Genomic DNA, 26,935 nt, shown 5'->3' with positions numbered 1-26,935 from the left:
TTGCAGATTTCACCCCCCCACAATGTACTTGTCCCTTCTCTTGAGGCTTGAAATCCAGGCACCCGACAGCTTTCACAGGGGGCCAGTTGGAAGGGCATCTTCAGGGGGATGCCCGGCTGGAACCAGCCTGAGGCACCAGGGAATGGCTAGAGAGGGAGAAGGCGGCAGATAGTAGGCTTGAAATGGGCAATATTAACGTGACCAGAAGCATAGATGGCTCCTGGGCTGGGGAATTTCAAAGGAAGCTAAGGCAGTTCTACCTCTCCCACAAACAGATGCCTGCAACACCAATCCAGGCCCCACAATGGAGGCAGAACACTGATGAGGATTTTGATAAGCCAAGGAAATCTCCAGCAGAACAAGGCTTGGGAAGCAAGGGGGGGGGTTAACCAGGGTTCAGCCTCCCAAGGAAATAATGTGCCCCGATCTCCCCCCAAAATGAGGCGCTGTGATCACAAAATGGAATGAGCTTTATTCTTGTGCTTTACATGAGCAGGAATGTGAGAGTGCTTCAGGGCTGGGGCGGTTGGAGGGGCTGGGGTCAGACTGGGCAGGGAATGGGTGGCGTCTGGTCCCCTGGTTCGGATCACAGATCCTGGCACTGCCCAACTGACCCCAGCCAGACAGCAGTGGAGAGGGGAGGCCGTGACCTGCTTGACTGACGAATGGTGTCGGAGGTCCCGGCGAGGGGAAACCGGACAATCCAATAAGAGGCTAAGGATTTTGCAGTGTGATGCCCCAATAGCAAAAGCTCCCTACTCAAAAAGGCTAAGGCCCTTTGGCTAAGGTCACTCAGCAAGAGACATTAGCAAAGGGAGCTCCCATGTGGCGCTAAGTAGGCCATCCACCCCCACGTGGGCAAAACTGCATTTTAACTGGTACCCCACGCGGGACCGAGCCACACAGCTGCCAGTTAGGACTGGGTTTGTCAGCACAAAGGAGCCTCTGGGCATATCTTCCATGAGCAGAAAGCCCCGTTTTGCCCCAAAGCCGAAAGCAATGGTGGTGGTGAGGAGCGTTAACACTGGACGGGGGAAAGTGTGGCTGGAAATTGAATAGACCATGTTGGTCCACACTGGAGACACAGGCTAGGAGTCTCTCTCAATGCAGGCAGGGGCCCACGGGTGGGTTGCACTTCTAGAAGCAGTGTTGGCCCTGCCTAAGGAGCCCAGGCTGGCTGGCAGCACAGCACCAGAATCACATCATAGGGCTCGCTGGCCCTTGGCCAATGTTAGCTAGGGCTGGGCAGCATGCTGGGGGTTGAAGGCTCTCTCTGGCACGGGGAAGGGTGGGGGTGTCTCTGTATTTTTTGGTACCATTCCCACCCCACCCTAAGGCAGCAGCTGGTTGAGGGAGGTTCCCCTCTCCTCCATGAGGCCCAACGACACAGTTCAGTTCTACCAAGGCACAAGGGGCAGGGAGGGGAAATGAGGAACAGTGACGGTTACTCTGCTCAGGCCTTGAGGATCCATCCCTTCCGCTGGGCTGGAGGGAAGACACCAAGGCGTCTGCACCTCCCAGGTCGGAGCAGGAAGTGAGGGGGAAACCTAGCAATGTACAACAGCACCTGCCCACGCCCGCTGCTGAAGGGGAGCTGATCCCATGTGATGAGAAGTAACCATTAAGGAGCTGGGATCCAGATGTGGTCTCTAGTCCAGGGGCTGCTCCCAGGAGCAGGAATGCGAGTCTGGTGGGGAGGATGCCCCATCCCGGTGACAAGGCACTGGCTGGTACAGGTAGGAGGTTAAAGCTGCAGTTGGTCTTTTTTTTTTTTAAAGTGCAAAAACAAAAACAAAAAAAAAGAAGGGGGGAAGCGAAGGAAAGATGAAGGGGGAAAGAAACAGGAATGAAAAGAGAGAGAAGTCGAGATCTGCAGGCCTGGAGCCACTTGCAGCCAGCAGCAGCTGCAGCAGGAGCACAGGACTTTGTGAAGCCCCAGCTCAGCCTTGGCATGAAAGCTTCACTGGGTTTTCTTGTCAGGCGGAGCCCTTGCACCCGATGTGTCAGCTACAGCGGCCTGGGTGGTGTTGCCCATGCGGGAAGTGGCCTGGAGAAAAGGTGCAGGAAAGAGGTTGGTTGGTGGGGGTGGCTGGAAAGTCCCACTACGCCTTGGGCTAATGGGTGAAACGGCTGCTGCGTGCGTGAGCCAAATTCCTATTTTCCCTGCTCTGGGGGAGGTCAGAGGTGAAGGGTGGTCACGTTCCCGGTGCGGGAAAGGTCTCTGCAACTCCAGCCCAGCCCCACCGGGGCAGCAGGCAGTACTGCACCCTGCAGTGCCTCAGCCACACTTCACCGTCGCCACATTATCAGTGGGGTTGAGCTTTATCAGTCCCTAAGGACCAGCCAGTACCCGGGCTTGCCAATTCCACCTTCCCTTTAAACAGTTACTACCCCCTGTCCCATACACCATACCACCCATGCCAACTGGGCCTAGTCTGCCTCATCCCAGGCATCCCCTACTCCAACCCGCATCTCCCATCTCTTGTGTCCCCCTGCCATGCCTACCCAGTGCCCGCTCCCCCCCCCCCCCAAGTGCTGCCCACCTGCTCCAAGACGAAGTCGGCGGTGGTGTCGATGACCACGCCCAGGTCCCGGTACTGGCCTGAGTAACGGATGTAACCCCAGGCCAGCAGGGCAATCAGCAGCAGCCCCACCACACAGTTGCAGAGCTGGGCAGCCACATCCAGCCCCATGAAGCCAGTGAGGCCCGAGCCCAAGTAGAGGGCCACGATGGCGCTGAAGATGACGGCCGGCGTGCGGAAGGTGCTGAAGATGTTCTTGCTCTTGTTGTGCTTGGCGAAGTGCTCAAAGAGCTCACCCATCTCCTTCTCCAGCTCCGCCTCGTAGCGCTGGCTGAACTCCTTCCCCCCCATCTTCTTGATCTTCTGGAAGTGCTCCAGGGCTGACACACGGTGCTGCTGGTGCTTCTCCTCCAGGATCTCCGGGGAGATGTAGGGTTTATCGCCCCCGCACATCTGGGGGGGAAGGGAGCATCATATGGGAGGTTGCATCTCTGTGCCCAAACGGAACCTATGAGAGTTCAGAATATCCCTGACTGCAGTATGTGCCCCGCCCCCACCCTCCCCCAAGCTCACCAGCAACTGCAGGGACCAGAGGGATGGAGTCAGGACAACTGGGTTCTATCCCCAGCTCTACGATGGGAGTAGGGTCTTGTGCATTAGAGCAGAGGGCCGGGGCGTCAGGACTCTGGGGTTCTCCTTCCAGCCTCTAACAATATCTTTACAAGTCCTGCTGATAATAAGCAGGCCCACCGGGGGCTCAGGCGGAACCCGACATCCAGCATGTGTGGGAAGCGGAATATATGGTTGGACGATGCGGACACCGATCTTGGCTGCCCAACGGACGCCAGCCCACAAGACTCACGCACCTGCTCCATCTTGTTGTAATACATGTCCTTGGCAGAGGCCACAGCTGCTAAGTTATTGGCTTCCGCGGTGGCCTGCAGAGAGAAGGCAAAAGCAAGCCACTGATCAGCACTGCCAATGGCATCGTGCAGTACCACCTGATGCCTATGGGGGTGCTGGAGCTGCTGCAGCCCTGCTGGGTGCAGTACTGCCTGCTGCCTCTAGGAGGTACTGGGGCTGGTACAGACTGCAGGGTGCAGTTCCATCTGCTGTCACTAGGGAGTTGGATTGCATTAGCAGTCAGACTTAACCCTTTCCCCCTTTGGTCTCCACCAACAGCACCCTCTGGCACCCAGCGGGTAGTTTTGACCCACAGCATGGGCTGATAAGCAGGATGCATCTTCCAGCCGAGAACTGACACCAGGGGCAAGCAGGGCTGGATTTATGCTGCCTGCCCTGGGAAAGATGTCTCTGGGCCAGCAGGGGCTAGGAGTGCTCACTTTCTGTATGGGAGTCACTTCCAGCCCTCCAGAGGGACGCAGCCCCTGGAGCCTTCAGAGACAGGGGAAGGCAGCTGACCTTCGGTGCATGCTGCTCAGCTCATCGCAGGGAAGCACTCACTGCCATTCCTACCCAAAGGCCAGAGTCAGAAGAGGCCTCAGGGTCCACTCACTGGCCCCCTCCCCTTGGCTCTGGCTACCCCAATCAAACAAACTCACCTGGAGCATGGATTTGGGGTGAGGCAGGTCCTCTCCTTGGTAGATCTTAATATAAGCCTGGGAGGGAGACAGTGACAGCAATGAAAGCAAGGTATAGAGCTAGGAGGTCTAGGCTAGGCACTTCTTTGGCTCCCAGCATAATCTTTAATGTATTTATTCCCACTACACCCCTGTGAGACAGGGCAGTGCTATTTTCCTCATTTTACACATAGGGAACACAAGGTACGGAGAGGCTAAGTGACTTGCCCAAGGTCACCTGGGACATTTGTGGTGGAGCAGGGTCTTGAACTCAGGTCTCCCCAATACGAGGTAAGTGCTCCAACCTCGCATACCCCACAACAGGAAACCATAGGCCGTGCCCGTTCATCTCTTAGTGTCTGCCCCAGGAACCTTCATCACAGGAACAGAGCCAGCCCAGATCAGATCACTGGACCATCCACTCTGGGATCCTGCCTCTGATAGGGGCAGCATCAGAAATTTGCCAGGATCCCTGCAGTGATGGGGTAACCTGTCCCCAGGGGGAAGTTTCCCCCAACTCCCCTCGCTTCTTGAAGCAGGAAAGGTTTGTAACCACAGCTAGTCACCGATTTTGCAACACAACAGACTTCCATCAAAAAAGTTTCTTCAAAATCAAAAACTTTTCGCAGGAGGGTGGTGATTTCTATAGAGTTTGACGGGAAGATTTCAAAACTTATGTCACTGCTCATTTCAACGAAAGAGAACAAACACATTTCATTTTTACTTGATCATTTTGTTTGGACTTTTATATTAAGGCACACGTATATAATGTATCTGTACACGTTATATACTGTATATTACAAATGTTCTAATGTAACGTAACATGTATATTATATTTAGTATATGTTACATATAATTACATTATGTTGAAATATTTAATATATATAATGGATAGTTATGTATGTTAATATAATGTAAAATATATATTATACATAATATACAATGCTAATTACAATAAACATGAGATATTATATTAAAATATTAATTGTAAAAGTCTAAATGAAAAGAATCCAAATGATCAAGTAAAAAAGAAATGTTTTACCTTATCAAAACGCTTCCAGGGTCTCCAATTAAAATGTGTCCATTTTCAGTTGGCTGAAAATTTTGGCTTTTTGTTCCAATTTGCAGAAAAAAAATTAAAAATGCCCAAATGTTGGAATTCCCTGCAGGATGGAAATCCTGACTGCCAACCAGCTGTTTGCAAAGGCTGCTGGCCAGAGGCTTTAGTGTTGCTGTCACCTACTGGCTCGGGAAAGGCAATGCATCAGAACAGCTACATTTATACATTCATCCTGGATTCTGCCCACCTTGAAATACTCCAGCAGGCCTCGGCAGGTGACCTTGGAACCATTGATCTCCTTCTCCAACAACTGGCCACGGTCCAGCACAATTGGGATGAGCTGCTGGAGTTGCTCCTTAAACTCGGCAGCAATGTCTGGGCTCAGGCGGGAAGGAATGAGACATGTCAAGAAACTAGCATATATATACTTGCATCAGAATGCCTGAATTTCTCCTCCAATGCCCCCTGTGAAACAGCCTCACTTCCCAGATGGTGCAGAGAGGGGATGTGACTCACCCCGACATCACACAGAGTCTGTGGAAGAGCTGGGACTCAAAGTCCAGTCTCCCAGGCTGGTGGCTAACTCCAGAAGAGTGCTGAATCATGCCCAGCCCCCTAACAAATATGACAGGAGTTAAAACACCCCATCAATTAAAGGAAATTCGGTGAGACTGAAACCTAGTCTGAGCTCAGATCTCATAGGTAATTATCTGGCCCCCATCACTAATATCTGAGCTAATCTCCCAATCTGTGATGTTTTATCCTCACAACCCTGCTATGAAAGAGGGCCGCACTATTATTTCCATTGTACGGATGTGGAAACTGAGGCACAGAGCAGCTAAGTGACTTACAGGGAGCCTGCATCACCCACTTGTTACATTTTCAGAAATGTCCGCTTGTGCTTCCTCCCATGCTGCCCATCACACACTCACAAACACCCTCAAAGCTACCTCACTGTCCACCTTCAAATGCCTCCTCAAAACTCTCCTCTGATGGGAGGCCTACAAAAACCTTGACAACAGTTAGGTCACTGCTGCACTAAGAACACTGCCCATCATGCTGCCTGGGGCTGTATAATGGTTTCCTTGTGCTCCCCCATCTGGCTGTATCCAGCTGTTGTCTCTTGTCTTAGACTGTAAGCTGTTTGGGGCAGGGACCAGGTTTTTGTTCTGTTTGCACAGCACCTGGCACCATGGGTCCTAGCCCATGACTAGGGCTTCTAGGCGTGATCACAATTCAATATAATCACTATTTTTAACTAGAGCTGGGCAAAATTTTCTGACACAACTTCTTTCAGCGAAAAAGGCAGATCTGAGTTGACAGAAACATCTGATGAATTTGTGTCCACTGTGGCAAATTGTTTAAGACAAAAAAAACAAAACCAATTTTCACTTCAAAATGACTTTGTGTTTGATATTTAAACATTTTAATTGGGGGGGAGCACAAAAATCAAAATGATCGACCCCAAATGAATTTTTTTTTTTACTTTTTGGTTCACCAAAACTTTCAGAAATTTTTTAGTTTTTTCCCCTTTTTTTCAGAACAGCCAATGAAAAATCCATTATTTACCCAGCTCAACTTGTAACCTGAGCAGAGTACATTTTTTGCAGTCAGATGGGGCTTCATCATCTTAAAATTCCCCTTTTAAAAACCAGTCTGCAAGGGATCATAATTAAGTAAATGCAGATTCCCCAGCGCTGAGCCTGCAGATCCTGGAGGCCGGGCTCCAGCTCCCAGTGGTTGTGGCCTAAGTCCTGTCAACCCCCACAGTGCCCCGGTTAGAAACAGGCTAGACTGGGTCCATGCAAGGGGAGCTGCGTTATCCATTCTGGATTGCAGTAGGAGCGGAGTCAATTCTGCGCCTGGCCTACCTTTCAGTCGTCCATCAAAGCCGGGGCTAGTGGCCACCTTGAGCCCTGGGTGCGGTAGGAGGAAGCAGTTGACATTGGTGAAACAGGAGTGGATGTGCCTGCGGACGTTCTGGATCTCCTCATGCTGATGGGTCTTCACCTACCAGCAGACCAACATCTCCCGCATGCCATCAGTCATCCCAGCTAGCCACACCCTTGTGTTAGGGGAAGGAGTCCTCCCACCCTGTTGCCAGCAAGGGCTGTCTGGGGGATTATGAGCTAGACTCAAAGATCCTGCCCTGCCTTGCTGGACAACCTAGATCAGTGCCAAGGCTGAGGTGTGCAGGAGAACATCCCCTCTGACGCAGCCACTAATAGCTTCCCAAGGGGGTGCTGCTGAACCACTCTGCTGTGAAGATGGAAGCCGGGGGGGTGGGGGGGAGAGGGGATCAGGCCACAGGAATAAAGGGCTAAACTTGGCACAGATTTATCCCCCCCGCCCCTCCCCTCCATGCAACCCTGCTGACTTCAGCTCTCAGCCATCCTGCAGGGCCCACAAGCGAGGTGCCAAGGCCCAAAAGCCAAGGGATAAAGCAGAAGCAACATTTGAAGGGATGGAATCAACAGAGTCAAGGACTCCTGTGGGGCATGGCTTGAGACAGGCCCATGGGACAAGCCAGTCTCAGGGCAGGAGGCCAGGCCCCACTTTCTGGAGGGCAGGTGAGTTACATCACACGCTCAAAGCTCTGGGCTGCAAATGGCCCTCAACTGAGTGATGCCCCAAGCATGTTCACCCACTCGGACCAAACACCAACCCTCTTTCATGATTTGCAGCCAATGTGGCTTTCCCGGCCAGTCCTTACCTCCAGCCGCTTCTCCAGGAAGTTCTTTCCCCCCTCCAGGCCATAGGGGTACTCATAAGGGAAGCTCCAGTCCCGGACCAGGAACATCAGGGTCTGAGATGGGAAGGCAGGTCATGGGGGGGGGGGGGGGGGTCAGCCATGGGCTTAGGGGACGTGCTTGCTCTGTGCCACCAGCTTGGGACTGTACTGGCCAACAGTGACAGAACAGGGTGACAGCAGGGGGCACCACCTCCTGGTCCCTCTATAGGGGGCAGAACTGATTCACAGCAGGGATGGACACCTAGATATCACACAGGGCTTTGCTTCAGTGAGGGGTGGGGGTTGTGAGGCCTCAGAGCTGGGGAGAATGGGATTCATGTGTGTGCTTATTGCCTGGGAAGCCTAAGTCACAGATACAGCTTCCCCACCCCTGCCCCAGTCGTGTCCCCCTAGGGGGAGATGGGAATTCAGTCTCCATGCTCCATCAGCGTTTGTGATGGGAAGTGGGTTGTGACCCCTCAAATTCATTTAACAGACACCTGCTAGAGGGGACTGGAACCACTGGTGCTTTGAGGCTGGTTAGCACCACCAATCCCTCTATAACAGGGTGTCCTGCCCCTTTAAGGTCCAGGTCCTATAGTCAGCCAGCCCTGTTCACTAATCAGATATAGCTGAGAAGGGGACAGGTGTTCCTTACAGACAGCTGCGGGAAAGGGGGCATAGCCAGAAGCTAGAGCAGAGGGAAAGTAGGCCCAGCATTGTATTTTCTCCAGCTGCTCAGCCTGAGACTGGGATGAAAAAGACTCCCCACCAGAAGCAGTAATCCATGTGAATCTCCACGGCCTGGGAGAGGAGGGATGACACTCCCTGGAGAGAGGAGACCATGGAGAACTACAGACAACAGAGCCTCAGACAGGAGTAACTGGGCCCCTCTAGTGCACAGTCTGCAGCTGCACCTATTCAGGGAGCAGAGACTCATGCTTAAATCCAGAGGTCAAGTGTTTGTATCTGGACTACCAACAGCTCCATAACACAACAAGTAGGCTAAAGCAGTCACGCTCCAATCCAGTGCCTTGCTGGATTGTGGGTAACGATCAAAAACCTCTGCCCAAGGAGCAACACCCCTGGATACCTGCACTCAGGTACGTCTGGATACCTGGAGCCCTGGCCTAACCCAGTTCCCCACACAGGACTGCATAGCCAGGAGCTCCCCCACCTGGCCTGTGTGCTCATTTGCCCCTTAGGGCATGCCGAGTTCGGACATGGGGTCAGGCTGGGCCGCAGGGTGTACCTGGAATGGTTTGAGGAAGATCTCGTCCATGGCTAGGCGCCCGTACTCTGTGAAGAGCTGAGAAAGCAGAGACACCAGTGGTTAAGGGACAAGACAAGGCTGTCACAGCTGGAGTGGGCAGGGAAGGTGATCACAGGGAACGCATCAGACATACAAAGCCACATGCACAAACACATACCATGGGTCAACACAGAGTCATAGATTTTAAGGCCAGAAGAAACCATTAGATCATCTAGTCTGACCTTCTGTATAACACAGGCCAGATAATGTCACCATTCCCCCCAGTACTGTAGCCCAGAAACTTGGAGACTACTGTTTTAGTCAAATCCAACCTTTTTACCCCCAAGATCACTTTTTGAATTTAACGGCAACCCAGGATCTACCCTGCCCTTTCCCCGAGGCCCTGCCCCTTCCCCAAAGCCCTGCCCTGCTCACTCCCCCTCCACCCTCACTCACTTTCACCAGGCTGGGGCACGGGGTTGGGGTTTGAGAGGGGGTGCAGGCTCTGGGCTGGTGCCAAGGCTTTTGCAGTGTGGAAGGGGGTTCCGGGCTGAGCCTGGGACGGAGTTGGGGTGCAGGAGGGGGTGAAAGCTCTGGGAGGGAGTTTGGGTGCAGGAGGAGGCTCTGGGCTGGGGCATAGTGTTGGGGTGCAGGGGGGGGTTTGGGGTGCTGGCTGTGGGAGGGGGCTCAGGGCTGGTGTGCAGGCGGAGGTATGGGGTGCTGGCTCCAGGAGGGGGCTCAGGGCTGGGGTGCAGCCTCTCGCCAGGTGGCACTTACTGTGGGCAGGCTAAGGCAGGCTTCCTGCCTGCCCAGCCCTATGGCCCATGCCGTTCCAGGAAGGGACCAATGCGTCCCTGCAGCCCCTGGGAGGGGGGCAGGGGGCATATGGCTCCACACGCTGCCCCCTCTGCAGGCACCGCCCCCGCAGCTCCAATGGCAGCTGCAGAGGCAGAGCTTGCTGGCAGGAGCAGTGCGCTGAGACCACTGCCCCCTGCCCTCCCCAGGGCCTTAGCGGCAGCCCCGCTACACCACCGGAGATCGCAATTGACCAGTTGGTGACCACTGGGCTAAAGCTTCTTCCTGAAAGGCCTCCAGTCTGGATTTGGAGACATCACCACTTTTCTTGGGAGTTTGTTCCAAAGGAAAATCGCCCCCACAGTGAAACACTGGTGCCTTACTTCTAATGTGAATGTGCCTGGCTTTAACTTCCCGCCATCAGTTCTTGTTCCGCCTTTCCCCACTAGGTTAAAGAGCCATTTAGTACCTGGGATTTTCTCCCCGTGAAGTTACTTGTACACCGTGATCAAGTCACCTCTTGATTTTCTTTTTGAGAACCTAAACAGATTGAGCTTCTTAGGTCTCTCACTGTCAGGCGCTTCTCCAGCCCTCTGATCATTTCTCTGGCTCTTTTCTGCAACCTCTCCAGTTTTTCAACGTGCTTTTTAAAAAAGTGCACCCCAGAACTGCACACACTACTCCAGTATTGGTCTCACCAATGATGTATTCAGAGGTAAAATCCCTTCCCTGCTCCGACTCACTGCTCCCCTGTTTATACATCATGGATTGAACTGGCCGTTTTGGATCCAGCATCCCATATCTGCAGAGACAGATCTTACCCTGCTGCCCCAGACAGCCAGCTTGGAGCTGGCATTACCCTCTTGGCGCTCCAGATGGAGATGCAGCCAGTGCCAGGCGCCATGTACCTAGCAACTCCAGGCTAAGTAAGAGCCCTGCCTCACCTACACCCCAGCCAGGCCTACCAAAGCCAGTCAGGTGCTGCAGCTCAAAGAACTGTTTCTGGGTCACCCCAGCTGTCTGGGGAAGCTCCTCTGGCCCTCAGTTCTGCGTTTAACCTCCCTGCCACATCCTCATGTTACAAGGCCCTCCCCCCATTACCTGAAGCTGCTGCAGGTCGTCCTCCTGGATGTTCTGGGATAGGTTATAGATCTGCAAGGAAAGAAGGTGCTGTTAATGTCAAGCCCCCTTCAGGGAAGCCGCAGAGCTGAGATTCAAACCTCCCCTGCCATCCTGCCAGACAATCAGATAGGGATGCTGCCACTGAGCTCCCCAGTCTTGGTGCTGGTATCCTAGCATGGTGTCCACATCTCTCCCCTTCCCAGCCATCTCCATGTCACTTTCTTTGGCCTCTTCTTGTAAGCGAGAACCCCCAGCCCTAAGGCTATTCCCGCATCACCCAGCCAAGCACACTGTGTCTTGTTAAAGCTCCTGGCTCCCAAACTCCCACCCTGAAATCTCAGCAAGTTCCCGAAATCTCACCAGCCCGGAGCAAGGTGGGATGCCACCCACTCTATTCAGAGGGAGCAGAGCTCTCCCAGCCACACGCCATGCTCAGAGCCCCCACTGCACCGCTTAAGGTCCCAAGCTATGAGGTGACCATCTGCACAGTTCCCCTAAGGGCTGGGAGATGGCAGCCCTTGTGCGCAGCCCCATGGCCTGATGACACCAAGACGCAGGGCCGCACACCAGGCACCTCCAGGCTACGAATGGTTCCCCTTGTCGAACCCCAGGGCATTCCACTCTGCCGGGCCCACCTGGATGGAGCTGGTCATGGTGCTGAGGGCAAAGATGGTGGCACAGTCCTTGACGGTCGACTGGCTGTCGAAGGCGCCCTGGGTGTCCATCAGAACCACTGCCACCTGGGGGAGAGGGGCACAGATTGGGACAGAAGGGTGTGGGCCAGATGAAACCAGAGAAAAAGCACACCAAAACATCCCCACGCTGGAACCCAGGGAGTGCCCAGCTCCGGCTCATTATGTGGGGATAATGCTACCCTCCCAAGTGGGGAGACGGCATCCAAGCAAGGGCATGCGGGGCACCATCAGTATGGCCTGCCCCTTCCACAGGTCACCAGGCTTAGCATTAAGATGGGATCACCCAGACCTACACACCCCCCGCCCCTGGTGCACCAACAGCTACTAACAGTAGCCCTTCCCCTAGCATGGCACATGGATCCACTTGCTGACCCAATGCCATCCTGGCCCAGGTCGCACCCTCCTGCAGATTCAGTGTGTAGCTGCATCAGCCTGCAGCAAACGGCAGGGGGCCAAACCAAAGCAGGCAGAGGAGAGGTCTGGCTGCAGATCAGAGGCTGGCTGCCCGCCAGGATCTGTGAAATATCTTCCATAATGTTGCAAGCCTGGGGGTGCAGCCATATCTGTGCATCATACTCACAAAGGTGCAGCATCCCCCCATGCACGCTCCCCCCACCCAACCAGACACACTCCCCACCCCCATCCTCCCACCCCATTCCCTGCCCTTACCTTTTTCCCATCTTGCTTTTCCACGGTGAACACCTCACTCCAGATCTGGATCCCAGTGGTCTCGGGGTCTGAGCCCCCACGCCACGAAAACCCCATCAGGGGCTCATCCTCTTGCCCCAGCCAGTTGGACGTGCCGCCTTCCTTCTGCAGAACAAGCAAGAGGGGTGGATTCTCAGCTGAGAACAAGGCTGGGTCAGCTGGAGACAAAGCACTGTGGGAAGGGGGCAGTGCCTCATCCAAGTGTACATGTAATGCAGCAGCAGGGCATCATGGGAACAGAGCTTACCTGAGTGTGCATGTAACGCAGCATGAAGTCCAGCAGGAAAGATTTCCCTTTCCGGAAGGCCCCAGCTACCGACACCACCACCACGTCCATGTCCCGGATAGATTCCTGCAGTAGCACCCCGCTCAGCGCCTTCTCGTCCAGCTCAAAGGAGTGGGCTTTTTTGTGCACCAAGACAATCTGCACTGGCCCAGGCTTCCCTCGCCCCATGGTGTCCCCACCTGTGGGCACAAATACATTGCTTGGGGGGCTTCTTAGGAAATGCCCTAGGGGAGGTGGGGCTTGGGAACAATCTTCCAGACAGGGGTTTAGATTATCCCACATCCGGCTGCTTCAGGGGTTTTTTTGCACTTTTCTCTGAAGCATTTCATGCTGATCAGAGATGGAATATGAGGCTAGATAGGCCCATGGGGATGATCCAATACGACTATTCCTATATTCCTCTCTGTACAGCTGGGGACCACAGCCTTGGGCTGATCTACACATCAGAAATCCCCCAAGCACAAGGGTGGGGTTAGGGTGTAAAGCTTCTTGTTTTCCTTTCCTGAACACAGACCTGGAGGGTTTAGTTCCACCTTCGCGACGGAAGGGATTGTGACTGTCTCCTGTTCCCAAGGCCTGGGAGAGTCTGAAGAGATGCACTTGTGTGGCTACAGGGCCCTCCTCTCCTAAACTGGGGCCTGTACTTTCCACATCAAGCTGATCAGGGAACGCTCAACTACCTGGCTACATACAAGTTGAGCCCCAGTCCTGCTGCCTGGGGGGCACTCAGCATCTTGGATGATAAAACCCAAGCCCAGCAGCAACTCATGGCACCAGGGATACCATATAAAGCCCCAAGGGCCAGAGCTCCCATCACAAGCCTGGCTGCTTCCCCACCACACACACGCCAGGAGTTCATAAGGGCTGAGGTTACCATACTTCATGTCAACACTGCACCAGAGATGACAACCCCATCCCCTCCCCATTTTCAGGGCAACCCACAACACAAAGGGGCAGGACACAGCCAAGGGAGGGATGTCCCAAGGCAGTCCCAGCTGGTGAGAGTGAGCTTGGATCATCTGCTCCTTTCTCAGGACAGGAAAGGCTTAAAACCAGAAATGTCTGGAGAGCAAGATGGGGCTGGGTTATATTTGCTGCAGTCTTTACCGAGCGGCACCCTGTTGCCAGTCACGCCCCTGAACCCATTGGGGCTGCAGGGGCAGGATTAGTTCAGAGAGTGGCCTGGCCACCAGTCAGAGCCTTGAATACGCACCCCTACAGCCCAAGGAACATGTGCCAGTCTGGGAGACTTTCTGTCAGAGTAATTGGCTCAAGCAGGTGGAAGTTGGTGCTCTCTTGCTGCGGTTGTACCCTGTCCTCAGAGTAGGTCTTCACTGCCAGGCTCCTTACCTGGGTGTTATCCCAACGCCTCTCCCATCCACATACAAAACCCTCTCCCCCAAATTTAGTAGCCCAGCTCGGGGGTGGATTACAGCCCAGATTCTGCTTTCACTCAGGCTGGTAACCAGCCCACTTTGCAGTGAGGATGCTGGCAAAATCACTTGCAGGTTGATAGTCCTCCCGTGCCTTCCCACAATTCCCCATGTCCCCAGGACAGACATGTTCTCCCACAATTCACTGGGAAAGAATCACAGAGCAGCTCATCATACTGCAGCACAAAGAACTATGGGATATGTCCTCAGAAGTCCTAGTCACACACACAGGAAAGTGCAGCACCAGTGAGGACAGAGTAACAAAGATATGGTGCTGCAGCGTAGCTGCTCACGCCTGGGTTAGGCCAACGTGGGTGCCGATCATCCAGGCCAATGGCAGTGAACAGATACCCTGAGCCTGGGTTAGTGCTGGGTTAGAAGTTAAGGCCCTGGTGGCTCGGGAGATCTGGGTTCTATTCCTGCCTCTGCGGCAGACTCCCCATGCGACCTGGAGCAGGTCACTTCCTCCTTCTGTACCTCCAATTCCCCACCTGCAAAATGGGCTTACTAATGAATGAACATTGGGGCGTGGAGGAAAGAGTGTTGTTTTTAGGCAGCTGCTTTGTACCACAATGGCTCTCTGTTGGCCAGGGCCACAGGGAAGCAGTTATCTTAGCACAGCCTCATGCAGCAAATTCCACAGAGAGGGATTTTACCACGATGCTGATGAGAACCTTGCTAATGTGGTGGAGTTACACAAAGTATCATTTTGGATGGCAAGAGCTTGACATGGACCAGGACCCCGTGGGGTCAGGCCCTGTCCAAACACAGAACTAAGAGACAGCCCCTGCCCCAAAGAACTTCCAGTTGAATGAAATTAGTGTGATTGATAAATATGCCAGAAAGTGTAATGCTGCCATGAGAGAGCTGCCTTGGGCTGGTTCCTCAGCTGGGGTAAATGAGCACAGCCCACTCGCCATCTGACTGGTGCCAGCCAAGGGTCTGACCCTTTGCCTCATCATGTGAGGCGGGTTTGGGCACCAAATGGGGCCAGGTGCATTCATAGATTCTAAGGCCAGAAGGGCCCACTGTGATCATCTAGCCTGACGTCCTATATAACATAGGCCAGCCCTAAATTAATTCCTGTTTGAACTACAGCAGATCTGTTAGAAACACATCCAGCCTTGATTTAAACATTCCCAGCGATGGAGAATCCACCACAGGCCTTGTGAAGTTGTTCCAATGGTCAAGTCCCCTCACTAGTCGATTTGCACCTTATTTCTAATCCCAATTTCAATTTCCAGCCAGTGGGTCTTTTTAGACCTTTGCCTGCTGGATTAAAGAGCCCACTATCAAAGTCTGGTTGCCCATGAAGAGAGACAAGGCAGGTGAGGTAATCTCTTTTATTGGACCAGCTTCCGTTGGTGAAAGAGAGAAGCTTTCAAGCTACAAAGAGCTACAAACTGGTCCAATAAAAGAAATTATCTCCCTATCTTATCTCTCTAATATCCTGGGACCAACACAGCTACAACAATGCCATTTCCCATGCAGGTACTTTTAGACAGTGATTAAGTCACCCCTTAACTTTCTCTTTAAGATAAACAGATTGAGGTCCTTGAGTCTACACTATAACCATGTTTTTCTGATCTTTTAATCTTTCTCGTGGCTCTTCTCTGTACCAATTTTATCAACAACCTTCTTGAATTGTGGGCACCAGAACTGGACACAGCATTCCAGCAGCGGTCGCACCAGTGCCAAATACAGACAGAACCTCCTTACACCTATACGAGATTCCCGTGTCTATATATCCAAGATTCTCATTAGCCTTTTTGGCCACAGCATTGCACTGGAAGCTTGTGTTCAGATGATTATCCATAGGTTAGGATTGGACTGGAAAGAGATCTGAGGGGCAAAAGTATTGGAGAAAGGAAGTGGGGAGACCAGGACTCTAGTCCCTGAGCGACTCTAACACCCAATCTATACCTCTGGATAAAACTTTCCACTTTCCTTGGCTCTTCACCATCAAAGCACTTTGCAGGCATCCATGCCAACCCCCCTTCCCTGTATGGAATGATCCTCTTTCAACAACAGAGGCAGAGAGAGAGGGGAGTGGCTCGCCCTAAGACATAAGCACCCAGCTACCCCATGCTTTGATCACAATGTTGCTGGTTAGTTCCAGAATTTAGAAAAGGGAGCTTTGATCTGCAGCTAGTCCAGTTCAGGATCTCACCAGGGGATCGGGGCAGCGTGGAGGTGATGGTTAGCAAAAGGGGTTCTCATGCATGGGACGGTCCCTTCTCCCCAGCTGGCTCCATCCTCAGCTGCTTTTCCCTCCCGCTCCATTCTATTTTGTACAGGTTCTTACCCTGCCATCATCACTCTAGTATCTGTGAATTAAGCCCCACATGACTGACATGTGTCACATGTGGTTTATCCTCTCCCTGGGGGCAGGGAGAATTTCTCATGTAGTGGAGTGGATTGTTTTGGGAGGGGTTTCGTTTAATAACAGCACATGCCATTGCTCTGTGTTCTTCCCTTGGGGAAGAGAGAAGATCCCATCTGGGAACCAACTGGAATCGTCTAACCTGAAATCTTGCCTGCAGGAGGGACTGGTTTTGCCCAGATCAAGTCTTTCCTAGACCAGCTAGTGCCTCAGTGGTTAAGGCCAGTGAAAGACCCAAACATCTTGCTGGCATCCACAGATGTCTAGGGAAGCCAAACCCTGACCAGGTCCGCTAGCTCAAAAGCTGTTGGATTCCAGGCCAGGCTCTTCTCAAGGACGAGAGTGACTGGGAAAGAGTCACAAACCAGATTTTGGAGACAGTGCCTCAACAGGTCCTGCTCCTCCTTTGAACCAATGGGTCGTGAAAGGTCAGGCAAACATCTCTGAATCCAAGCTCTTGTGAGCAGGGTCCATCTCTGGCTGTCTTTCTCTCTGCAGCACCCAGCCCAATGGGGCCCCCCCAATCTTGATCACGGGGGGTCTGTGAAGCACATGCCCAATGGGGCTCCCCACATAACCGGGCCCCTCCAATCTCAGTTGGGGAGGAGGTTGTGCAGTGTCTAGCCCAATGGGGACCTTCCAATCTCAACTGGAGCCTTGAGGCACTACCATAATACTACTAATAATGCACAAACTGTAATGGGGCCCCAATCTCAGGAAAAGCATCTGCTGTAATGCACATAGTAAACAACAACACACACAGCTCCTTTTTATCTACGCCACCCAGTGCAGTAAAAGAGCAGTTAGCATTCTTTTTCTGACTCCGTTAATGTCATACTAATTTAACACACAAGAACTCTGAGCACCTGGGTTTAACTAAAAAGAAAAGGAGTACTTGTGGCACCTTAGAGAGCTACAGCTCACTCCATCAGATGCATGAAGTGAGCTGTAGCTCATAAAAGCTGTAGCTCAAATAAATTGGTTAGTCTCTAAGGTGCCACAAGGCCTCCTGTTCTTTTTGAGATACAGACTAACATGACTGCTGCTCTGAAACCTGGGTTTAACTGTGATTCAGACAGCAAGTAAAGTGAGTACAGAGGTCCCAAAGCCACTTGCAGGAACAGATTCAGTGTGACTGACATCTCCAGTGAGCAAGCAGCCCAGAACATAGGGACACCGACAGCTCTGTCTGTGGGGAGCCCAGCAGTGGGACAGAAGGGGGCTGTAAGTCAGAATTGAAGGGTATCAGCAGAGCTGTATGGGGAGCGCAGAACAGGGAAAGCACGGGGCTGCAGGTTGGGATTGAGGGGCACTGGCAGAGCTGTGTGTGTGAGGACCCCAGGGCTAGGATAGCAGGAAGGTTGTAAGTCAGGATTATGGGACATTGGCAGAGCTGGTGTGGGGGAGAGAGGATGAGCTCAAGGCTGGGACAGCAGGGAGCTGTAGGTCCAGACTGAGGGGGACTGGCAGAGCTGGGTGAAGAGGAAGCTTATCCTGGCCCTGCATTATGCCACACACTCTCAAGCACGACCTTCTCATTTCCTGTGTGATAAACAAATAATGCCAACACAATATAAACACAAGCCAATATTTCAAACCATTCTCTCAGAGGTTTCACCCAGTGTCAGCAGCTGAGCAGTGATGGGGAAAAAACAAGAACAACCTTTCTGATGCTCAGCAAAGTCCTGTCACCCCAATGCTGGCGCCATCCTCCGGTCAGTAGTGCAGGCAACAAGCCTGGAATCAAATTTGCACAGTGCCGAGGAAAATGTCACAAGGGCAAGGAATGAGAGGGCCTCAGGGCTAGGAGAGTCCATGATGTAAGCCCAGGACCCCTGAGCACAGGAACCAGAGTTGAGCAGTGTTAAGAATGTGACATGCTCAGGGAGACATACTGGTTACACAGGGCCACAGGTGTTCAGTCAGCAGGGGGCATCTTGAGCCCCAGAGAAGCAATTCAAGGTGTTAGCAAGGCAGGCTGGTTGCAAACTAGCACAATGCGTTTGCAAGAAAAAGGATTCGGAACACAACACATTTGCAGTACAAACCACTTGCAACACAGTGCAAACATCTGCAAAGCCACCTCGTTATCCTCCTTCAAACTTTCCTTTGTCATGACACCTACAAAATACTTGACAACAGTTATGTTGGTGGACTGGGACAACAGCCTATCATGCTGACTTGGATTATCTCATTATTTCCTTGTGCTCCTCCCCATCTGGCTGTATCACCTGTTGTCTCTTGTTTTACACCTAGACTAGAAGTTCGTTGGGGAAGGAATCAGCTTTTTGTTCTGCTTCTATACCCTGCCTAGCACAATGGGGTCCTGATCCATGACTGGGACTTCTATATACGACCACAGTACAAATAACTCACCACCAAGCATTCACAACAAAATGTGTTGGTGACGCAAAGCATTCTTGACAATTTAACACAACAACACAATGCATTTGCATCACTGTCCAGTGGGGTCCGACAGCAACCTCACTCAACGTCTCTGCAGCACATCACAAAAGGTTCACAACCCACCACATTTGCCTTGCCACACCTTGGCCCTGCAAAGCAACACAACACTTGCACAATAGGGCAACATTTCCCTACTCAACACACTCGCAAGGCCACACATATGCAACGCAAGGGTGTCAAAACGTAGCTCAACACAGGTCAACTGGAAGTTAACCAGGGCAGGGAAACTGACGCATACAGAGGGGTTTGCCCCAGGCTTCTCTTGCAATGCTTCCTTCATCCAAGATTAAATTCACTCAAAAGCAGTTACAAAAACTCTGCCTGCACAGATGACTAAGTGTTAAGCTATGGCCTGAAGTCCCTCCACGCCCCCCATCTCCTCTTGAAATACGTACTTCCGTGAAAGGGAAAAAGGCAGCACCACACACACACACCCAAAAATTACTTGCATGTAGTTTCCACTGCCAGTGAGTGGAAAACACAGAGCTACTCAGCCTGCACTCCCCACCCTGCCCTCAGTCAGGAAATCCAGGCCTGGTTCGCATTAAGTAAGCAGGGGATGGCAGAAGGGCTCCTTACGAGTTCCCAATGCAGTGCTAGGAAAACAGCCCGATGTTTCATAAGCAGCTAATCATGCCTCACCTCAACTGCTCTTCAAGACAGCATAGGAGTTGGCACACATGATAGAGAGGTGTATGTAGGGACAGATGGACAGACATGGAGATGGATCTAGCTATGATGTAAACGATCACCTCACAGGGGGACTGGGTGTCAGAACTGAGGACCACAACAGAGCTAGGTGAAAGGAAAGACTGCCCAGTCCTTGTCTGCATCATACTTGCCTCTGCCACCGTCTCACAGAAAGATCTATCTACCTCTCTATGGTACTTAAAGAGCCCTCATTACCTTAGGCATCTCATAATCTTCACACTGCCCTGTGAGGCAGGACAGTGCTATTATTTCCATTTTATAGATGGGGAAGCTGAGGCACAGAGTGGATAAGTGACTTGCCCAAGGTCACTGAGGGTGCCTGTGGCCAAACAGGGATTTGAACCCAGGTTTCCCTAGCACCACACCCTCTGGATTATCTTTCCTCTACATCCCTTCTTCCTCACTGGATTAGGCTATAGGGCAGTGGTTCTCAAACTTTTGTACTGGTGACCCCTTTCATATACTACGCCTCTGATGTGACCCCCCCCCCTTATAAGTTAAAAACACTTTTTTATATATTTAACACCATTATAAATGTTGGATGCAAAGCAGGGTTTGGGGTGGAGGCTGACAGCTCGCGACCCCCCATGTAATAATCTTGCAACCCCCTGAGGGGTCCCAACCCCCAGTTTGAGAACCCCTGCTATAGGACCCATATAGCCTCTAGAAACTGATTCTGAGAAAGGTGAAAGAAGACCCAGCAGTTATGGGGTCACTTGACCCCCAGATGCTTAGTGGCCATGAAGCAGCATGGTTTAGAGCCTTGTACCCAGATATTGGGTTCCAGCCTAATGTGGCAGTGGAAGAAAGCACTTTCAGTACCATCACAGCCCTTGGCCAAGACATGGCTTTATTCCATCGAGACTAGAAGTCAAAGCACTTTCAGCATCATTTACATTACAGCCATCATCAACCAGAGGTCATACTCCTTAAGCAAATGAGGGTCAAACTTTATAACCTCACATTGCATCCTTCTCATCCCCTTCTAATCCCTTTACGTTCCTGCCTCCTGGGTGCAGGGGCAAAGACTGTAGGGAAAGATCCTGCCTCAACAGGGTGTGGGGGAAATATGGCTACAGGGAACAATCCTGCCCTACTGGGGTGGGTGGTGAAGAGTAGCATTCTCCCCATTTCACGGGTGGGGGGGGGGGACGACTAAGCCACAGAGAGGGGAAGTGATTTGACTAAAGTCACCCAGCAGGACAGTGACAGAGCCAGGAAATGAACATAGGGAGTCCTGATTCCCAAGCAAGTGGTGTATCCAACAGACCACGTGAACCAAGACTGCTCTGTGCTCCACTGCAGAATCAGGCCCCCAGTTACATACATATATAGATCCCAAAGTGGTTCAAGGACTCTAGCTGTCCTGGTATAAAGGGGGCCTTTCATCCAGGGAGATGCCCAAGTCGTGATGTAGGGTGGTCATGGGGACACTATAGAAACACATATAGTTCCTGCTCTGTACACTGGGGTGCCTGCTCTAGTCAGCTCCCTAGTACTGCATAATCACCTTATGGCCTCCTCTCTCTATGGGGGACCCTGTGACTTGCCCCCCTCTCTCTATATAGGGGACCCTATAGCCCCCTTTTTCCTCTCTGGGAACCACATATGCACTCTCCCTATAAGGGAACTATGGTCTCATTTTTCTCTCTATGTAAGGAATCCTCTTTCTCTACATGGGATCGCGTGTCTCTCGGGACCCCATATCCCCACCTCTCTCTGTAGGGAACCCCAGCTCCAGAGGGGACCCCGTAGCCCCACCCGCCGTCTCCACGGGGAACTCCCTCACCACAGGAGACCCTTATACCCCCTTCTCCATAGGGGGCCCCAGGCTACCCAGACGGGGGGAGGGGGCCCCATTACCGGCCGCCTCCAGCTTGACACCGCTCGCTGCAGCAGCCACCGCGTAGAGACCAACATGGAGCCGCCACCCCACACCGCAGGGCCAGGATGAGATGGGCGGGGCCACCGCCAGGCGGGCGGGAGGAAGCAGAGAGCCGACCGTCCAGAGAGGCATGCCGGGAGATGTAGTCCCTTTGAACTCCCCTCTGGTACATTTTAATAAACTGTGGCGCCTGTGAACTACAAGTCCCAAAAACTGCCGCAGCGGGCTCTCTCACTACATGGCGAGGTATATGCTGGGAAATGTAGGCCAGCCCCTGTCCTTCCCTGGGGTATCCCTAGGTGTCCATGGCCTATGGCTCCCGGCAGCCTCCTCGGGAAGAGTAACTCTTCACATCCTAGGGTCGCACGCTGTGGACCTGTGCTGCTCTGAGCCCCATGCCACTCAAAGCATCCTCAGAGCGGAGTCCAGGCTGACACCCAGGCTTCTCAGAGCAAGAGAGGGTGCTTGGCCCCTTGGGGTGCAAGGCTGGGGCACAGATTGACTACAAGGCACTGGTGGAGTTTTGCACAGAGGGCTCTGTATGAAAGGAGCATCATCCACAAAGACAGGTGAGCCCTGCCCTGCAGTCCATGCATGGCCCGTCCCTGCTACCTGTGCCCTGCAGCCAGTGCATGGCTCTTCTCCTCTAACTGTGCTTTGTTCCTTCCTTCTAATTTAGTCAGTGCATTGTCCTTGCCTTGTAGCTATACATGACTCCTTCCCTTAGCTCATATATTGCAGCTACCTTGCAGCCATTCTAAACAGCTCCTTCAAATGCTGTAGTTAACCTTGCCACCCAGCCTGCTTTAAATGCAGGCATGGGGGCCACACAAAGCCCTCAGCATAGCAGGGAGAATGAGGGACACTAGTATGCAGGAAGGGAAGAATGGAGGAGGCACAGAGTCCCTGGCATGTGAGGAATTTGGGCCACACAGAGTCCCTGACATGAATGGGAGACACTGGTATGGTGTGTGGTAAAATGGGGGGATAGAGAGCCCCTGGCATGAGGGAGATGATGGACAGGTTGCAAGGATTCCTGAAATAAAGAAAAGGAGTACTTGTGGTACCTTAGAGACTAACAAATTTATTTGAGCATAAGCTTTCGTGAGCTACAGCTCACTAAGGTGCCACAAGTACTCTTTTTCTTTTTGCGAATACAGACTAACACGGCTACTACTCTGAAACCTGAAATCAAGGGGAATGGGAGAGTCGCACACAGGCATCTTGGGGTGAGAAGGGAGGGATGCAAGGAGCCCTGGTGCGTGCAATGAGCTTGGCTGACAAAACCTACAATATGTTGGACCGCCTTGTGTATATACATGTTTATGTTAGAGAAGGCAAAGTCAAAGAAATGAGCCTGGCATTTGGAGCAGAAGGTGGGGAGGTTTGGAATGGCCCTTAGTTCCTGGGGGAGTCCATTCCACAGCCTTTTACCAGCCCCTGAGAAAGCTCCAGCCCCTTTACAGACAAGTTTTACCCTTATTGCTGATAGCAGCATTGTGCTAACAAGGCCAAGTTGTTAACTACAGTCTTTGTTCTGGAGCTTTAGGCACCTTGAGATGCCCTGGGCCTAGGCCATGGAACACCTTGATAAGCCCCAAGACCTTTAATTTGCTATATTCTATGGAAAGCCAGGGTAGGGGGTGTAAGACACCCGAGAGCTGTAAGAGAGCCACATTTCCTGCAGATTGAGCATAGAGGGGATGCATAAAACACTCCAAACTAGTAGGTTAAACATATGTCTCAATGGCACAGGGAAATTATGTCCCTGTCCTGCCTTGTCATGGGAATGCAGAACTGCAAGGAAGCACTCCTGGGACATTGAGTCCAGTCCCCCAGTATTGCAGGCAACCCTGTCTTATAATCAGAACATCTGATTTTTAAACTGATGTTTTTAAGACCCAGTGCATGATTTCTGAATGTTTCTCTCTAGCTAAGAAATAGGAAGCCTGGGTTCTGTTCCCAGCTTTGCCTCTGCTTTGGTGAGTAATCCTGAGCAAGCCAAGCACGTAACTTTCATATGCCTCAATTTCCCCATCTGTAAAATGGGGATAATGATACTGACCTTTGTAAAACACTTTGAGATCTACTGATGAAAAGTGCTATAGAAGAGCTAGGTATTATAATAATCTAAGGTATTTATCTGGCCCCCATCACCATAGTATTTGAGCACCTCGTATTCTATAATGGACAACCCCCGCTGTAAGGTAGTGCTATTTATTCCTATTTTACAAATGAAGAAACTGAGGCACAGACAAAGCAACTTCCCCAGGGTCACACAGCAAGTCTGTGGCAGAATGGGAAATTGAAGATGGATCTCTCAAGATGAAGGCTCAGGTCCCCACCACTGGACTATCTTTTCTCATGTTTGGGTGGAAAGGGTGGCAATTCTGCTCTTTGCAAGAGGACAGTGAATTTGAAATGGATGGAAAATGTTTGTGCAACTTTTATGAAACTTTCTTGTCCTAAAAAACAACAATTTTGCTTTCAGCCTTTAATTAAAGATTTTAACTTATTTATTACAAAATGTCTAAAAGTTTCTCTGGTGAAAATGTTTGTTCCCCAGCAATTTTACATGTGGCATCTGTGCTGCTCAGCAGCCTTCAGAGTCAGTGCTGACTCCAGTGTCCCAGTGAGGCACTACTGGGCACTGTGCTGCATAGTGAGTGCTTCAGTAGGGGGCACTCTTCCCTCATACTCCATGCTGGCCCCATGCCCTAGCGTGGTACACTGCTGTTCCCTAAACACAGTGCAGGAAGAAGAAGCTGATTGAGGAGCCTACAAGTCTTATTACACCCTCCTCCTTCTAGAGTTCAGAATAGAACCCAGGAGTCCTGACTCCCTATTTCCACTTGCTCTAGCCCACTAGACACTATTCCCTTCCTAGAGCTGCAGATAGAACTCAGAATTTCTGACTCCGGGTTGTTCCTATACGCACTAGAAGCCACTCCCTCTCTGATCCTATCTCTTAGGTAATGCTGCAGCAGAATGATGTGGTATTTCTCTATGTGGAAACCAAGATTCCCTCCAGTAGGCACTCAGGAAGAGAAACAGCCCTGTTGGGAATAGGTTTGAAAGCAAATATGCATCAGCAACTTTTTGGAATTTCTGATGCATCAGCAGAACCTAGAGTGGATGAAGTTAAGGCTGCCACATATTCAAATACCTGAAATGCAGTCTCTCCCACTTTGCCCTGAAGGGCACTGATAGCCTGTCCTTTGGGGCATGCGGTGACCCAATGCCTTAACCAGAGAATGGAAAGGTAAAATCAGTGTGATAAGGAAACAAAAGACATTATCTTAACCAGACTGATAAGCAGCAAAGTGCAGATAGCTCCAGCCAGATCCGAAGCAAGCAATCCTCACAGCTAATGTAGGCCCCAATCCTGGAATGATCACAGCGCTGGTGCAGTCATGCAGGGCTGTTGGCACTTTTGGATGGCAGCTTCTGGAGTCATATGATTACATCAAAAGCTCAGTTTCCATTTATAAAACAAAGGAAGTTTCTAGTGGTTGTGAAGAAAAGTTTGAAAGGATGATCCAGTTGTAACTAATGCTATGGCATCTGTCAACTCTGCAGAGAGCCTGAGCCATCCTGAGTATGCCCAACGCAGCCATGCCTGCCTGTGACAATCACTCAGAGGGGAGCCACCCCATGCACCTCAGTGGCGTGTTAAGTCCCAGCCCCACTGCTCTGGGGAGGGACTGTTTGAAAGGAAATGTATTTAAATGTCTTTTTTTATGTGAGAGAGAAGGGGAGGGTGAAAAGAAAACTGAAAGAGAAAAGAGGGAATGGGAAAATAGAGAAAATGAAAGTGACAAAAGGGGGAACGGACGAAATAAGAAGAAGGGAAAAGGAGAGAAATTATGGGAAAGAGGGGAGGGAAATAAAGAAAAATTCTCCCTTCTCATTAAACACAAACCAAAGAATCAATTCAGAGTTGCATGCGCCCCCCTGTCTGGCCTCAGTGCGGCGTCACCCGCCCTAGTCTGGTTTTCTGGTGCCCAGAGCGCATATGTTTTGTTTCAGGCTGAGAGAGCCATTACGCATGCGTAGAAGGGTGAGGCACTCCGCCCTTGCCCACAGCGTAGTGAGCAGCTTCCAACCCGAAACCACAGGAGGCGCCGCAACCCGCGCAGTGAATACCTCGCGTCCGTTGGCGCCTGCGCCTTGCGAGGCCCACTCTGTTCCACTGGCGCATGCCCGGTGCCCAACCGTCCAGCCTCCAGCTACAAGCGCTTGCGCAATGTACGCCTTCCTCTTAGCCCTCCCCAATGGGGCATGCGCAGTGAGCAGTCCTCCTAATCCGTCCTAGGAGGACTGAGGTCCGTTGCGCGGTGTCAGTCCAGTCCGTATCTTCGCGTCGTGAGGGACGGACGCTTAGTGCGCTGAGGCTCCCGTTGCTGTCGCGGAGATGGCCGACCCCGCCACCCAGTCGCCGTATATCTCTTCCTCCGCTGGAGGGGGCCCTTCTGAGCCGAGTACCACCCCGATCCCCGCGGGCGGCCGCGACTGTAAGGGGACCAGCTCCCAGTCCTGTGCCGGTAAGAGCCCGGGGGGAGGGTCAAGGAACAGCCGGGTTGGGGCGCGAACAGCCGGGGGACTGGGGAGGGGGCGGCGGCGAGTGGTGGGAACAGCCTGTGGAGAGGCTGGGGAAGGGGGGAGGTGGCACAGCCGGGTAAGTAGCTGGGTGGGCAGAGCCCGAGGAGCCGGCGGGGAACAGCCTGATGACAGCCGGGGCGGGGAACGTGGGTGGCGGGGGGGGGCGTAGAGGCGGGAACAGCCCAGGTGCGAGGTGGGGAGAGGAGGAAGGGGACTCTGGCATTAGGGGCTGGGGGCAGTTTGGGTTTGGCGGGTGAGCGGGCGGTAAGATTTTAGGGGGCTGAGATTTGGGGTAAGGGGACTCAGGCAGGAGGATGGATCGAGGCGAGGGGCGTGGGGAAGCTTTGGTTCAGGGCTGTAGGATTTGGGGGTAGGGCTGAGGTTTACTGTCAGTGAGGGCTAGTGAGAGACTTTGAAGTGCAAGAGTGGTAGATTTTTGGCGTGTGGGGCTTGAATTGAGGGTGGAAGATGGAGGCTGGGAGAAGCTCGAGGGACTGGGTTTAGGGGCATGGTTGTTTTTCAGGGGGCTGAGACTACGGTGGGGTGGATTGGGGTGATAGCGGGAGTTAGGGCATGGTTTAGCATTCGGGGATGGTGGGGAGAGAATTGTGGGGTTTGGATTAGGGCTGAATGGATAGTGTGGATTTTGGAAGGTTATGGGTGTGATTTTAGGGCAGGATGAGTTTTGGTGGGTGGAAGGGGAT

At 52.2% G+C, this 26,935-nt stretch overlaps 2 protein-coding genes across 6 annotated transcripts in view; one reads left to right on the top strand and one right to left on the bottom strand.

The window, feature by feature from the left end:
- Positions 1–452: 452 nt before the first annotated feature.
- ATL3 (atlastin GTPase 3) lies at positions 453–26,148 on the bottom strand. Of its 3 annotated transcripts, none has more exons than XM_073351807.1 (13): positions 25,776–26,148; positions 12,713–12,930; positions 12,427–12,570; positions 11,698–11,802; positions 11,042–11,092; positions 9,146–9,202; positions 7,876–7,968; positions 7,034–7,172; positions 5,410–5,537; positions 4,085–4,141; positions 3,389–3,460; positions 2,544–2,975; positions 453–2,047 (listed from the first exon to the last, which is right to left on the bottom strand). In XM_073351807.1, exons 1-13 carry the CDS (start codon positions 25,828–25,830, stop codon positions 1,961–1,963), a joined length of 1,638 nt encoding a protein of 545 aa, XP_073207908.1. In that variant the 5' UTR covers positions 25,831–26,148; the 3' UTR covers positions 453–1,960. The 3 variants fall into 3 exon arrangements, with proteins under 3 accessions (XP_073207908.1, XP_073207907.1, XP_073207909.1); XM_073351806.1 differs by lacking the exon at positions 25,776–26,148 and adding an exon at positions 21,608–21,710; XM_073351808.1 differs by lacking the exons at positions 11,042–11,092; positions 11,698–11,802; positions 12,427–12,570; positions 12,713–12,930; positions 25,776–26,148 and adding an exon at positions 10,410–10,480.
- RTN3 (reticulon 3) overlaps positions 25,894–26,935 on the top strand; it is a 36,083-nt gene continuing 35,041 nt past the window's right edge. Inside the window, exon 1 of one of the 3 annotated variants that reach the window (XM_073351802.1) lies at positions 25,894–26,173. In XM_073351802.1, coding sequence (XP_073207903.1) covers positions 26,044–26,173 — 130 coding nt within the window. In that variant the 5' untranslated portion in view covers positions 25,894–26,043. The remainder of the gene's footprint in view (positions 26,174–26,935) is intronic. The other 2 variants (XM_073351803.1, XM_073351804.1) reach the window with 2 other exon arrangements.

This window comes from Lepidochelys kempii, chromosome 7 (genome assembly GCF_965140265.1).
Source record: "Lepidochelys kempii isolate rLepKem1 chromosome 7, rLepKem1.hap2, whole genome shotgun sequence".
In the NCBI taxonomy this organism is placed as follows: Eukaryota; Metazoa; Chordata; order Testudines; family Cheloniidae; genus Lepidochelys; species Lepidochelys kempii.
The sequence above is the reverse complement of the archived record's forward strand: the minus strand, read 5'-3'. Positions and strand labels throughout refer to the sequence as shown.

Coding starts and splice junctions, on each gene's coding strand:
- ATL3 (XM_073351807.1), bottom strand. CDS start 25,830: ATGCGCCAGTGGAACAGAGTGGGCCTCGCAAGGCGCAGGCGCCAACGG. Junction 12,931..25,775: donor CAGGCGCCAACGGACGCGAG/GTATTCACTGCG, acceptor TTGTGCCCACAG/GTGGGGACACCATGGGGCGA. Junction 7,173..7,875: donor TCCTGGAGAAGCGGCTGGAG/GTAAGGACTGGC, acceptor GTCTGCTGGTAG/GTGAAGACCCATCAGCATGA.